This window comes from Babylonia areolata, chromosome 3 (genome assembly GCF_041734735.1).
Source record: "Babylonia areolata isolate BAREFJ2019XMU chromosome 3, ASM4173473v1, whole genome shotgun sequence".
NCBI classification, from domain to species: domain Eukaryota; kingdom Metazoa; phylum Mollusca; class Gastropoda; order Neogastropoda; family Buccinidae; genus Babylonia; species Babylonia areolata.
Window position 1 is genome coordinate 41,139,494 of NC_134878.1, and position 15,654 is coordinate 41,155,147.

At 45.9% G+C, this 15,654-nt stretch overlaps 1 protein-coding gene across 1 annotated transcript in view; it reads left to right on the forward strand.

The window, feature by feature from the left end:
- Positions 1-1,370: 1,370 nt before the first annotated feature.
- The window catches only part of LOC143280569 (coadhesin-like), a 68,347-nt gene continuing 54,063 nt past the window's right edge, over positions 1,371-15,654 (forward strand). The window contains exons 1-2 of the mRNA XM_076585262.1: positions 1,371-1,569; positions 10,600-10,779. Of these exons, the coding sequence (XP_076441377.1) occupies positions 1,443-1,569; positions 10,600-10,779 (307 nt within the window). The 5' untranslated portion in view covers positions 1,371-1,442. The remainder of the gene's footprint in view (positions 1,570-10,599; positions 10,780-15,654) is intronic.

A 15,654-nucleotide genomic window follows, 5' to 3' on the forward strand; every position in this document is an offset into this window, starting at 1 on the left:
GCCCCCTTCTGACGACATTGCTCATCCCATGATATTTTGTGAGGTTTTCATATTGTTTTTAATGGAAATCTGCTTGCAAGCAAAAGTGTTAGAACTTAGTGGACTCAGTCAAACGTGGAGATCATCACTGCCGCAAACAAATTTTTGTTCTTTCACCATCAGGGTTTGTCAATGAAAATTTCAGTTGAGCATGAGATAATCTCACATCCTTGAGGCCCCAGTACTAATTAGATTTTCATGAAAAATCGTTTGTTGTTGTTATTGGCTGTTTTTAACTTCTAAAGAGAATATACTCAAAATAATATTAGATTTCATATTTTCCTTGTGTGCTTTGATTTTTGCTTATTCAGAATACTTTTTTTTTTTTTTTGTGATGTTGCTTCCAAAGGGGAAAAAAAGCAAAAGAGGACTTCAGCTGCAAAATGTTGGTGATTTTGACCCGTGTCACTCTTGTCAAAGACGCGATGCTGCTCCCTCTCTTCGCCCCAAATAGCGCCTCTCGGGACTGTCGCTATCTTTTATGGCTGCGCCCGCGCTGTGCTATGGAATCACTTACAAGTCAAAAGATGCCTTCAGACCCCAGCGGATAATTATAGGAAAAGTTGATCTTGTGGAAACGAGGGCAAGGAGCTGAAGAAATAGTGAAAAATCATTTAGTTTGTTTGCTTCTTCTACATTTGATCAAACCGTTTACCTCCCACCCACCCCTGTCTTTCTAGCTTTCTGTCCACTCATCAGTTTCACCCCTTCCCACACCCCTTTCATGTTGCTGCTGAGTGATTTTTCTTCTATCTTGCGCATTAGTTTTCTCCCCCCAATTGTAAATATTTCTTTACCGGACTCTGCACTTCCTTAACCTCTTTCATTACCCTTCCGTGAAAAAAATATCTTCTTTGTATCAAGAGTACCTTTGATCTGTTTTGAAATCCAAGGTTTGTTGTTTGCAAAAATTGAACTGCTGAACACAGCCGAAGTGACTCAGTAGTGCAGGCTCTTCTCTGGTGTGTGGCCTCGTGGCAATCTAACATTCATAGCTCCTTGCGGACTGCCGGCGCTAGAACCGCGGCAGACGAGCCTGGGCAAGCACACACACTCACGGGTCCACATGCACCGATTCCTTAAACACGATCTCATCCACCACCAGTAACCCCCGCCCCCCACCCCTCCCTCGCACCTCCACCCCCTTACCCCCTTCTTCCAAATTGGGGAGTCTGATGTCACTAAGAATGGAATGACGTAAACTTGAAAGACTATTGCTACACACACACACACACACACACACACCACACACACACACACACACACACATATATATATATATATATATATATATATTATCAATCTCTCGGTACAGTTCTACCAATCATTTATGGACGGGCATCCACCGAAACAGCGATGGCACGTACTCCACATCGAATGGAGACAACGTCGATGGCACGAAAATGAAAGTCCAGGAGAGTGATCAGCCGGGTGCAGACTGTGTGGCTGCTGACACCACGAAAAATGACAGGCCTTTGTACCTCACAGACTGTTCCGACGACCTGCCTTTTCTGTGCATGGTCAGTACAGGTGAGTGCAGGATTTAACATTTCGACGATATAGCTTAGATCAATAACTCTTTTTTTTTTCGTTTTATTTTGTTCTGACCAGCTTTTGTCATTTTTCAGACTTGTCCGAGTGTAGCCAAGTAAAATCACCAACAGTGGTTGAATTCGTAGTCACTTGACCGATCCAAGTGAACCCCAAAACAATGTCAACTGTTTGCATTCTGGTGTGAGAAAGATAGCGTGCGTCGTGTTTTGCTGTCCGAACTGATTATTGCGATAATTTGTGTCAGTAATGGGGGAGGGGGGGGGGGGGTATATCAGAATATTGACATCCTGGGGTAGGGCTGTATTCAGGAACCAGTAGTTTCTGGGCAGGTTACGTGCATTGTGGAGCAGGCTTAAACAAATTGTTGTTATGTTCAGACGCATTTTTCCATACCTGCACAGTCCTTTTTGTGGTTAAAAACATTCTGATGAAATCAACCGTATTGTAGCAAAATATAGAACGAAAATGGCAAGTTCCGTAGAAAAGTACGTTAATTCCAGCGTGGCCTCTTGATGTGTGTGTGTGTGTGTGTGTGTGTGTGTGTGTGTTCACTATGTCATCACACTCCTTACTAGGATTATATCAGGTACTGACATAAGCTTACAGCTGGGCCAACAGCAAAGTGAGAGCTGTATCACCAAGGGTTTCTCTAGTGCAATAGAAGTTCATTAAAATTTCATTCCTACAGCTTAGTCGTTTGTGAAGGGCTATGACTATGACTCTCCAACTAGGAGGCAAGCGTGCACTGGCTGTTGGTGCTGCAGCCTTGGGGGGTGGGGTGGGTCCAACGCCGACTGTCCTAAAACCCTCTTGGCCGAGAGAGTGGGAATGCAACTTGGGCAAGACACTGTCCACAAAAACAAATATTAGCCCAGATGGTCGGGACAGCAGTGACCTCCTCAGCTGGTCTGATGGTCATTGTCGGACACGACTGTCATATACATTTTGTCATCACAACATTAATCTGACATTAGATGGCCACTAGTGTGTAAAGGAACAATCATTTCTTGTTCTACCTAGCTGTCTGTCGATTTTACTACTACAGTTCAATGATAGTTCAGATTTGGAAATATGTATATATGATCTCAACTATTTACGAATGAAAATTAGTCCGTGTTTCAATGTATCTTTGAAGGAAAGATGTAGTGTGTGGTATCCATTTTCTCTTCTATTTCCTTTCGTTTTGTTATTTTTTTCATGGGAAATGGGTGACGGTTTGATGTTTAGTATTGCAGTTTCTCCTCCTCCTCCTTCTCCTCCTCCTTTTTCTTATTCACCTCCACCTCCTTTTTTGGTGTTGATGATTTACTGAAAAAAAAAACCGCTCTTGATAATAGGGCATCTCTTGGTCACACCATCTCCTTATCCAGCTTTAATGCCCTCACGCCATGATAGATGAAACACTGTTACCTTGATTTAAAACACATACATACTTGTTTGTTCCGGCCTAGTAGAACGACACAGTACAGGTGCGTCAAAGGTAATGTGTCCGACACAGAATCAAATGAACTGGAATTCTCTTAAAGTCAATAAACAGGCTGTTTGGTTGGTAAGTATGTTTAATTTAACATTGTGGGGCAGATGCGACACTTTAAAACAAGTTTCTCATGACGTTGAACCTCCATGTCGGTGGTGGTGGTGTGTCCATCGAGATCGATGATGACCATCGTTGTCATCCAGCTGGGGGATGGGGGGAGGGTGGTGGTGGGGTGGGGGGGGAGGATGCTCATGAATCTATCTGTGAATGCGCAGATGGCTGAATAGTCCGATCTGCGCACGAAATGTTCGCTGACAGTTGGGGCAGACAAAGACAGGCATATCATTGTCAGGGAGCTTGTTTGCCCGTGACTTTCTGGCCTGCCTCTTCTGAACAGCTGCAGCAGTCCTGTTGGCCTCGCACAACTTGGCGCCTTTGTGCACAGCAGCACGCCATTTGTCACGGTCCACTGCAGATTCCTCCCAGGAGTCAGGGTTGATATCAAACGCTTTAAGAGAGACTTTCAGAGTATCTCTGAAGCGCTTCTTCTGACCTCCGTGTGATCTCTTCCCTTGTTGCAGCTCGCCATAGAAGAGCCTTTTGGGCAGCCGATGGTCTGGCATGCGCGCCACGTGTCCAGCCCAGTGAAGCTGGGACTGCATCAGGATGGTGAAGATGCTGGGAAGGGTGGGTTTTGCAAGCACCTCTGTGTCTGGGGTCCTGTCTTGCCACTTGATGTTCAGTAGCTTCCTGAGGCATGTTGTGTGGAAGTGGTTCAGCTTCTTGGCATGTCGTTGGTACACTGTCCAAGTTTCGCAGGCGTACAGTAGTGTGGGGAGAACTACTGCTCTGTAGACCTTTAGCTTGGTCTCAAGACTAATGCCTCTTCTGTTCCAGACATTTGCACTGAGTCTGCCAAAAGTTGCGCTTGCTCTTGCAATCCTGACGTTCACTTCATCGTCGATGGTCGCATTTCGTGACAGTGTGCTGCCAAGGTATGTGAACCGCTCCACCGCACTGAGTCTCTGACTGTTGACTGTGATGTTGGGCTCAACGTAGGGGTTCCCTGGGGCTGGCTGATGGAGAACTTCAGTTTTCCTCGTGCTGATGGTAAGGCCGAAGTTCCTGCTGGCAGTGGCAAACTTGTCGACGCTGAGTTGCATGTCAGCTTCAGATCCAGCGTTGAGGGCACAATCATCAGCAAACAAAAAGTCTCTGATGATGTCTGTCATGACCTTCGTTTTTGCTTGAAGCCTTCTGAGGTTAAACAATTTGCCATCTGTTCGGTACTTTAGGCCGATTCCAACACTGCCATCTCTGAAGGCATCAGTAAGCATTGCAGAGAACATGAGGCTGAACAGCGTTGGAGCCAGGACGCAGCCTTGCTTGACACCATTTGTGACAGCAAAAGGAGCAGATGTTTCGCCATTGTCCTGGACTCGAGCCTGCATGCCTTCATGGAACTGGCTGACCAAGGAAATAAATTTCCGAGGGCATCCGTACTTGGCCATGATCTTCCACAGTCCCTCTCTACTCACGGTGTCGAAGGCCTTAGTGAGGTCGACATAGGTGGAAAACAGATCAGCATTTTGCTCCTAACATTTCTCTTGCAGCTGCCTTGCAGCAAACACCATGTCGGTGGTTCCGCGCTCTTTCCGGAATCCGCATTGGCTCTCAGGCAAATGACCTTGGTCAAGGTGTGCTGTGAGGCGGTTTAGTAGGATCCTGGCAAGTATCTTGCCTGCGATGGAGAGCAAGGAAATGCCCCGATGGTTATCACAGGCTTGCCGGTTCCCCTTTCGCTTGTACAAGTGAATGATAGATGCATCTTTGAAATCCTGGGGGATCGTCTCTTCTTTCCACATGAGTGAGTACAGCTGATGGAGCTTCTCAGTCAGCACAGTGCCTCCATCCTTGTAGACCTCTGCTGGTATGGAGTCTGAGCCAGGTGCTTTGCCACTGGATAGCAGATGGATTGCTTTCTGGGTCTCAAGAAGTGTTGGCGGATCGTCCAGTGCTTCGTTGATGGGGACTTGTGGGAGACGGTCTATGGCTTCATCATTTATGGAGGAAGGGCGATTTAAGCCACTGTTGAAGTGCTCAGCCCAGCGTTCAAGAATTTTCTCCTTCTCGGTGATCAAGGTATTCCCATCAGCACTGAGGAGGGGGGATGATCCTGAGAATGTGGGGCCGTAGACTTCTTTTAAGGCATCATAGAACCTCTTCATATCGTGCCTGTCAGCATATCCCTGGATCTCATCAGCTTTGTCACTCAGCCACTTATCCTGCATCTGGCGTAACTTTTGCTGAACAGTCCTGCGGATGGCATCGTACGCATCCTTTTTTGATGTGGACTTTGGGTTGCTCAGGTAGACTTGATGCAGACGGCGTTTCTCATCCAGAAGCTGCTTGATTTCATCACAGTTTTCATCAAACCAGTCTTTGTGCTTTCTGGTCATGGGTCCCAGGGTCTCTGAAGCTGTACTATAGATCAGCTCACGCAGGGTCCTCCAGTCAGACTCCTCATTCTGGTTGTCCAGAGAGGCGGATTCCAGACGATCTTCCAGCAGCTCCACAAAGGACTGTTTGATGGTGATGTTTTTCAGCTTAGCGATGTTAAGCCGTTTTGGAGCCTTCTGGCCTTGGGGGCGTCTCTTGGGCTGGATTCGAATATTCAGCTTCGAGACTACAAGGCGATGGTCTGTCCAACACTCGGCGCCGCACATGGTCTTTGTTACACGTACTTCTTCTTCTGCGTTCGATGTTTTGGCTGCGTCAGACGGTCACCTCTGTCGCCACGATGTAACCCACGGTCTTCTCCAGGTCGTGGCGGTCTCCCCAAAGCTGCGCCTGTAGCTCTGTGCCCCCTGGCCAGGTTTGACGCCGTAGAGCTTCATGGGTTGGGCAGTGTTGGAGGATGTGTTCAGGGGTCTGGGGTCCAGTGCCACATGGACACTCATCAGTGTGGGCGATCTTCATACGGTGACTCAGTAGTCGGCAGTGGCCAGTTCTCAGTCTGAAGAGGACTGTCTGCTGGTGTCTCTGGAGCTGGTGGATTGGATCGACACCACTGTTTGCACCCAGCCTTCTCTTCCACTGGTTCTGGTAACGGTTGTGGATGATGGTCCTGGCCTCTCTGTAGGTCACGGGGTGGCTGAACTGCTTCATTTTGCTGCCTGCCTTGGAGAGAGCATCGGCCTTTTCGTTCCCCGTGACCCCACAGTGAGAAGGAACCCACTGAACAGTGACAGTCGACCGTTTTGAAAGGTCATGAAGGGCTGCTTTGATGTTTGTCAGCTGCTGTTCGTTTCTGGTTGACTGGAGTCCCTGCAGGAGAGATCTGCAGTCAGTGAAGAAGGCTATCTTTGGTGGTGGGTTGACTGACGTCCTGAGGCCTTGTGCAGCATGGAGTAGTGCTGCTGTCTCCGCTCTGTAGTTCGAGGAGATTCTTCCTGTGGGGAAGGCTCCAGGGGTCAGTCTTCCATCTGTGTGCCTGATGAAGATGCCTGCTCCTCCATTCTTCACCGCTCCCTCCGAGGATCCGTCTGTGAAGACGTGCGTCCATTCGCTGGGGTTGTACCAAGTCTCAATCATCTCCAATGTCAGAGCTTTCAGCAGGGGAGGGGCTTGGCAGTCCTTTTGGTCGATGCCAGGGACTTTTGTGATGATTGAGACTCCTTCCAGCTGGTCGGCCGGTTCCTCGAAGTCGGGGAGTGTTTTCATCTCGGCAGGGGACGAGGGCAGCAGGTCTTCATGTTGGCGGTGCAGGGCCTTGGAGAGGTGGTTGAAGCTGGTCCGCTTCAGTCTGTTCTTTGTTGGGTGCTTCAGTTTTTCGTGCATTGGGTGAGTTGGCATGCGCAGGAGCTTCTCGCTGTGGATGAAGACTTTTTCCTCTCGTCTATCTTCGAGTGGGTGGAGGCCTGTGTGTTTCTCCATCGCCTGAACTGGAGTCGTCTTTATCCCGCCAGTGATCAGCCGTAGGCCTGCGTTCTGAACTTTGCTCAGGCGGCTTGTGTTGGTTGCTGATGCCGTGGCCCAGGCAGTGCTGCCATACTCCAGGGTTGGCCTGACAGTTCCAGTGTACACCCTCTGCAGTATGCTGCTGTTGGCACCCCAAGAGGTCCCGGCGAGTTTTTTCAGGATGGCCAGTTTTCTGGTTGCTCGTCTCTCGATGTCCTTGAGATGGGGGTTCCATGTCAATCGCTTGTCGAGCTTCACACCCAGGTACATTGGCGTGTCATCCTGTTTCAACTGCTTTCCGTTCAGTTTGAGGTGGGAGGTTTCTGACATTGGTGACAGCGAGAAGATTGCTGAGACTGTCTTGGTGGTGTACCACGTACATCTTGCCTATCCCTTTTCCTGACGATGACGTAATCGATAAGATGCCAATGCTTTGAGCGTGGGTGCATCCATGACGTCCTGTTACGGGTAGGGAGGCAGAAAACTGTGTTGGTTATCAGCAGTTCGTGCTCTGCACAAGTCTGAAGCAAAAGCAATCCATTTGGGTTGCAGTGGCCCACACCGTGCTTTCCAATCACTCCATCCCAGGAGATGTAGTCAGAGCCAACTCTAGCATTGAAGTCCCCAAGAATGATGAGCTTGTCTGCTTTAGGGATAGCAGCAATGACAGAGTGAAGGTCCTCGTAGAACTTCGCCTTCACTTCATCCGGGTTGGTCATGGTTGGGGCGTAGGCACTGACAATGGTGAGGTGCTTCTGGCCAGATGCCAGTGGGAGTTTCATGGTCATAAGCCTACCGTTGACTCCCTTTGGGATTCCAGCTAGCTTGCTGACAAGTGCTGTTTTTACTGCAAAACCAACGCCAGCCTCACGTCGCTCTTCGCTTCCTCGTCCACTCCAGAAGAAGGTGTAACCAGATCCCCGTTAACAGAGCTCGCCTTCGCCTGCAAGCCAAGTCTCACTCAAGGCTGCGATGTCAATGTTGTATCTGGCGAGTTCGGATGCAACTAGTGCCGTTCTCCTTTGGGGTCTGTCCACGTTATCTCTGTCCAGGAGAGTCCTTATGTTCCAAGCACCAACGGTGAAAGGAACGATCCTTGTTTTTTTCTTTTCTTTCTTTTTGTTTCGACCGCTGATGTAGGGTCCCCGCCAGCCGCGGTATGCTGGCCAGGGTGATATGGAGCAGGCAATTTTTAGGGCACCTTTTCTAGCCCCTTCCTCATGTCAGGGAGGTGAGCAGTGCATTCCTAAAGAGGGCTTCTCAGACGCTCAGACGGCTGCCGAGCTCCATCGCTGCTCCTGTCGACGAAGAACGACCCTATGGCCTGAGCCGCCTGCGTGCAGGTCTGCGGCTGCGACTGCCAGTGTACCCACACCTGTCGTTTCGTCGCTCGCCTGTCGCCACAGGACTTGGGGGTGATGAAATGATGAAGGATGAAAGGTCATTTTGGATGACTGATGACTTGCGCGATGAGTTTGTTTAAAGTGAAGAGGAGTTGCGCAACGTCGACCTCACTCTCTCGTCCGGGTCCACCAATTTCCAGTGGCAAGACTAAGTCGAGACGACTGGAGGATGAGCACGGATGCAGTGGATGACCAAGATATCCTTTCGGTGTCTCATCTTGCTCTCTGCACTCCACAGTGCGTTGCTGTAACCGCCTTCCTCTCCGTTGAACCGATAGGTTTCTTCCGCAGATTCTGCCGGATCCAGACTTCGCATGCATGGGTAGACACACCCCGGGGGCCAACTGCGTGTGGCATGCACACAGCACAGTGGAGCTAGATGGCCGTCGGTGGCTCTCCTGAGCCGACGCCCTTTTATGGATCTCCATAAGGGTGTCTAGCCACCCGCCTCACCAGTCCCGGAAGGGAGCAGTGGGAGTGCCGGTTTAGTCGCCGGCAACCCGACCCTGAACAGGTTGTACTGGATTACAGGTTACCAGTAGCAGATCTAATGACCTGACCTGACCTGTAATGTCTGTAGTGGCCTACTGGATGACACACCTGTCTAGGACAAGATACTGACCACGTTGTGTTTCGAGTTGCGCATGGCAGTTTCATACCACTTCACAGGATATAATATTATGATTATAAGAATGACGACGATGATCAAGTTAGTGCATATTTCTAAAGATATCGCCTCAAAGTGCTTTATAGAACACTTCTCAGTTCCACTCCATCCTGTTTGTTTTTCTCCCTACATTCGATTCTGTTTGAAACAAGCACCACAGAGGAGATCGTGTTCAAACTGAAAGATCTGAAGAGAAACGGGTGGTTTTGTTCTAATTCTTTTGACGTTCAGATGTGTTGGAAAGCCAGTGGGAACAAAGGGCAGTACAAAACTAAATGTTTGTTTTTGTTGTTTTAGCAGACAACAAGCCTATCCTACGCAGTTCAATACGGGCATCTTTGAAAATGCTGGAAAAACGTTGTCAGGAGGATCAGTACCGATCGGAAGTAGTGGGGTATTGGCCTAGTGGTAATGCATCCGTCCATGAAGCGAGAGAATCTGAGCGCGTTAGTTCGATCCCCATACTCGCCAATATTTTCATACCCTCTTGGAGACCTTGCCTGGTGGTCGGGGCACTAGTCATTCAGATGAGGCGATGAACCGAGGTTCCGTGTGCAGCATGCAACTAGTGCACGTAAAAGAACCCACGATAACAAAACGGTTATCTCTGGTAAGTTTCTGTGGAAAAATCCACTTTGATTCGAAAACACATTCACTTGCAGGCAGAAAAAAGACTCCCCAAAACGGTGTTCTCGTTTTAACGCAAAACAGTACAAAACAATACAATACAACACAATACACAGACTACGAACAGGTTGTGAGAAAGAAATAATTACAGGCGAACCTACACATTTCATTTGAAGAGAATCCAGCAGAAATGTCTGAGGGCAAGTAAAACTCGGTCACGCCATTTAGTTGCATTTCGTCATCAGTCATTGATACATTTCTGTCTCATACTTCAATGTCGGTACCCGACTGATGATGATAGCTCGAGTGTCGTCAGCGAAACTGTGACACGTCATGAATGCAAATGATGTCGGACTCCGGTGGGTTTTCGTTCGTTCTTTCTCATGATACACCCGCCTTTGTAATTTTCTCACAACATAGAAGCTCACCCTCGCTGACACGGTTGGCGTAACTGGAGGAGAGGGGGACGCTGATCTGGAAGGCAGCATAAACTGATCAGGTCAGAACCCTTTGGAAAGGGCTCAGAGTAACCGCCATTTGCATTTATTGTCATGAGTACAGAGAGGCTTGCTGTGGCTCTCCACTCCTCCACAGCACACATTCCTTCATGCCGGCATGGAGTCTGGTTGATAGAACAAGTCAAACCCATGTCAGCATTCACTTCGCTGTTAAAAAAAAAATCAGAAAAGCACTTAGGGCAACAAGAGCTGGCCTTCGCAGTTTTACAGTTAGAAAAACGGGGTGCGGCGAGCTGTTTCGAAAACACACGACAAACTTGCACACAGGCACGTGTGACGAGATACACCACATCACAATCAGTTGCTGCAGTTCGGTCCCTGTTAACATTTCCCGGCATGCTGACTGGTGTGCAGTGAGCGGGATGTGGAGCAGGTGGGGCACGTGGGAAGACTGCAGCGCCACCTGTGGACAGGGAAATAGGAGAAGACGGCGGACGTGCTACTCACCCAGTGAAGACGCCAGTCAGACGGAGTGTGGTGGACTTGACTCACAAACCGAAAGCTGTCCCTCCCTTCCTGCATGTTCTGCAAAAGGTGAGGACGGTCTTCCTCCCTTTGCCATGCTCTTCTGGCTCTAGTTCTTTTTTTTTTCTTTCGTTGTTTGCTGTGGTGCTCCCTCCCTCCCTCTCTCTCTCTCTCTCTCTCTCTCTCTCTCTCTCTCTCGTGTCTTTATGCCTATTTCAAAGGAGCTATAATAACATATTACGACAGTGTTGGAATGTTGCTTGCACATGTAAGATTCATGAATGCAGTGCGTGTTTCTGCTTGTAAAAAAATTATTAATTAAAGTGATATCTTTTTCGATCCACAGAATTCTATAAATGCTAACAGAGAGGAAAAAAAACGAAGAAGGTGGAGGCGAGAGGTGTGTGCAGCAAGATGCCACGCAGTAAACTCAGGGCGTCTTCTTTTACCCACTGTACATAAGTTCCTTCAGTCTGAGCTGGCAGCACTTTGCAGCACTGTTTTTTGTTGTTGTTGGGTTTTTTTCGTTGTTTTTTTTTGGGGGGGGGTTTTCATCTTAAGACGCTACCAGGTGATGCAGCATTTGCAGGCCACTGCAGTTCACAGTGGTGGAAAGTGGATCCCAGAACAGCAGTGATTGCTCTGTTGTCTTTGTGACCTCGACATACCAAAGCGAAGAGAATGTGGTTTAACGTCTGCCGGCTGACGCCATATGGGACATTTGTGATTCCTTCAGCTGTGAGAAAGAAAAAAAAGGCAGAAAAGAGGGAAATTAATAAACAAGGGATATGTGTGATGTATGCATTAAACGTTACATTTCAAATTTATATAATTATATCTGTTCCGCAGCTGCCATCCATGTGGAGGGGCCCCGTAAGATTTCTTTACGTGGCATCTTTTAAAGATAATAAAATCTCAGAGCCACCAATTAAAAAAATAATAGTGAGAAATGTATTCGAAAAGGAGGAAAATAGTATATATACAAAATATGTACAATAAATCACATGTGGGGGTATATAATAAATCAAACAAGTTTAAAGGGTAATTATGAAAAAGGTATCTAATGTATTATCTGTTCATTATACAATGAAAGACAATCATTAAAATATTATCAATGGTAATAATAATTTATATATCGTAGTCTATCCAAGCAACGTCGTAGATATTGTCGGTGGAGGGTGGGGGTAGCTGTCGCGAGGAGTGAACCCCCTTCGCTCCCTCCCCTCCCAGCACAAGTCCGTGGCTGTTGACTTTGTAGGGGTGTAACTGACAGTCTGCAGAACTAATATTATGGACGCGCAGTATTCAAGTGGCCGCGTGCGTTACCGAAAATTACCTTCTTTTTCATTCAGCTATTCAAGCTGTGTGGTGAAAACATTGGTATGTATTTGTTGAGAAAAGTACATACTGCTGACTGAAATCAATCACATGTTGGGAGAATCTGTTGGTAAACGTAAGGTACTCGTGTGGACACTAGTCCTCTGAGGATGCAGAAACGGAAGCTCACAATTCACATCGAGTTCATTAACCTTTAGAGCAGTGATGAGAGGGTAGGGAAGGGCAGAAGGTTCAGCCGGGTGTATCAAGAGCCATACTTCTTACCTGAAAATATTATGTTAATTCCGACGGTTTATTCCGCGAGGCTGCTGGGTTTCCAAGCGAGTACTTCATTGTAGTTTCACGAGTTTCCCGTAGAACCGGTCAGCTGTGGTGCTGAGCCCACGGTTCGCAGGAGTTCATTGACTGAGGTCACCCACCAAGCAGGGTGATAAACTGAGCAACCTTTTGGGTGTCCCTTCATGCAGTATGGCAGGTTTCTGAACGAGGCGGAGAGGGAGAAGGACAAGGAAAAAAGGAACAAGAACCAAAACAGCCTACATGAGAGAGGGGACTAGGCGTTATACCTGAGAGGAAGCTCATGGATTTTACGAAGGGAAATTGAGGCCATTCGTCTTTGCGTTTAGCAGAATCACATACATCGATCGACTGCGCGCGCGCGCGCGCGCGCGCGCGCGCGCGCGCGTGTGTGTGTGTGTGTGTGTGTACTTCCTATTATATGGCCTTGCGGTCTGTGGATTTTGCATTGCTCAACAGAAAAGCGTTTATGACTCACTGACTCGCACGCGATTTAATCGTAAAGAGTGGTAATAATAATTGTGTATGCGAGTAATTTGTCGTTTGTGTGTGTGTGTGTGTGTGTGTGTGTGTGTGTGCGTGTGTGTGTGTGCGTGTGTGTGTGATAGAGGGAGAGAAAGAGAGAGAGAGAATGTGAGTTTGGTGAGTGGGTGGCGAATAGCACTTGAAAAAACCCACGCCAATGTAAACTAGTAATTTGTGTGCGTGCGTGCGTGCATATGTCGATATATGATGTTTTGAGCAAATATGAATTCGGATCTTTGCTTATGTGTGCAATGCCCAAGTTTTATTTGCTAGGCCTCTGCCCGTAACAAAGGTGTGGGCCACGAACAAAAAATATCAGATAATGAATCAGGACGTGCGATCGAGCGAGCGAGCGAGGGGGGGACACACACACACACACACACACACACACACACACTCACACACACACACACACACACACACACACACACACACACACACACACACACACACACACACACTGTTCATGAACGGACTAGGGAGATCCCCGCCCCCCCAAAAAGTACAGTGAAAAAATTACGTCGATCGAATTTTATTTACGTTCTTTGTGAATGTGTGATTGGTTGTTGGTCTGTTAAAATGTGCTTTTATAAAATCAGTGATTATGTTTTTATGAATTTTATAATTATTTTATGTGTCTCTACTTTATTGTACGAGTTAATTCGATTATTTCTAAATATTGGATTTTTTAAGCGCCTATAGCTTTCTTCACCATAAATCATAGTGGAAAAAAAAGAAAAAAAGAAAGAAAAAAATTCTTCTTCTTCTTCTTCTTCTTGGTATTATTATTATACAGATTCAAATGAAACAAAATCATATAGATAAACAATGTATCCATTGAACGGTTGGGTTTACCATGGAGACTGGAAAAATAATGATATTGATTATAGACTGAATAGATCATTAATCAGCCTATCAGGAATGACGTAGATGTCAATGAATGTATTAATGAATTCATACAAACAGTGAAGTCAACAGCGACGGTTAGTTTTAAAACAAAATCTAAATGTCATAAGCAAACCACCGAAGAAATAAAGAATGGTTTGACAGAGACTATCATCAGCACAGGATAGACATTAAATGGATCTTGAATGCGTTAAATAGGCAACCATACAATCAGTCTTTGCGCCAAAAAATTTTTTTTTCCAAACGCAAGATATACAACAGATTGGTAAGATAAAAGAAACGTTCATATAAAATCTCTTGGTAAATGAATTGAATAATGCAGTGAATAAAGATCCAAAAGCAGACTAAAAAACTGAATTTTATTTCAGACAATGGGAGAGCTGAACAAATGTGAACATGAGTAAAAGAAATCCTTCAAGATGGATTTCTCATTTGGAAATTTCAATCGGAAAAGACGTGGAAGTAAACGACGAGCAAAACACAAAAAGTTCGAAGGAGGAATTTTTGTTTAATGTCGCGTCACACATATCGGTGATTGAAGACATTTTGTTAAAGTATTTATGAATACATCTGAGTATTATCGGTTAGAAGGGGTGGGAGATGTGGATGAATGGAGGGTTGGGGGAAACTGGGCAAATGAGGGTAAAAATGTGGGTGAAATTTGGAAGAAAAACAAAAAAAAACAAAAAACAAAAAAAACCAAAAAAAAACCTACCTCTAAATACAGTTACAGGAAATTACTTAAAGGACTTCGTAAAAGAGAAGTCGTTAAATTGACAAGCGAAACAACTGATAATGAATGCAAAAAGTCAAAAACATCAACGTTCTCAGTCACTTGTGAAGACACACTTTCGTGTAAAAAAAAGGCTTCATCAAGCTACAGTGAAAAATTATATGCTCAGTTGTCAGGTTACTAAAGCATATACACTTGACATTAGAACAATACTTGGTCCGTAATGAATTTGATAATAGTCTGAGAGCTAAGCTCAGAATTGGTCTGCGAATCGGACCAAAGTCTGAGAGAGTCAACTGACGAGGTTTTAGACTTGAATTCAAGCACCTATAAAAGTCTCTTTCTAGTATATTGCTTATTTCCTTGTATGACAATGGGCAATATACTTTTATACTATCTATATGATTTTTTGCTCCCCTTTTTGCTGCCCTATCTGCTTGGTCGTTATAACGGAATGCAGTATGGGATGGTATCCAACAAAAATCAACATTTGTACCCTTCACAAATAGGGAGTGCAATAAATACCTAATTTCAAACAATAAATCTTCTCTTTGATTATTCTCAAAAAGGAGCAAAAAGTTCAAGATGAACATGGAAACACTGAAATTTTCTGTGATAATACACCAGGCATAAGTAACCAGTGAGGACGGAGAAATTATGAAAGACATCTAGAGAAAAAATATCACCGGAAAGGGGCGCAACAACATATGAAATGACCAAAAGCAGACTACCTATCATGCAAAAGATAAATAATATATCGCGTTCGACAGTGTTTGCTACAATGCAATGCTACTGAAGCTACAATTTTTTCTTCTAAATAGCATTAGAATATATATCACAAACGCTACGCAAAATAACAAGATTGTTTCAGCAGAGAATTTATCTTTCTTTGTCAGTTATATAGCCCTCGACATTGTTAGATATAATGCAAGGCAGCTGCATAAGAATAAAAAGTAAATGGTCAGTAACATTGTATGAAGCGCAAAGGTCTAAGCAAAATCACAAGACTGTTTCAGCAGGTTATTTATTATTCTAAAGGAGTACATCAGGGAAATACACTTCGCCAACTCCATTCAATATCTTTATAAACGATATCGCCATACATATGACGGATATGGACTCCCCCACGATTGACTACACTTCAA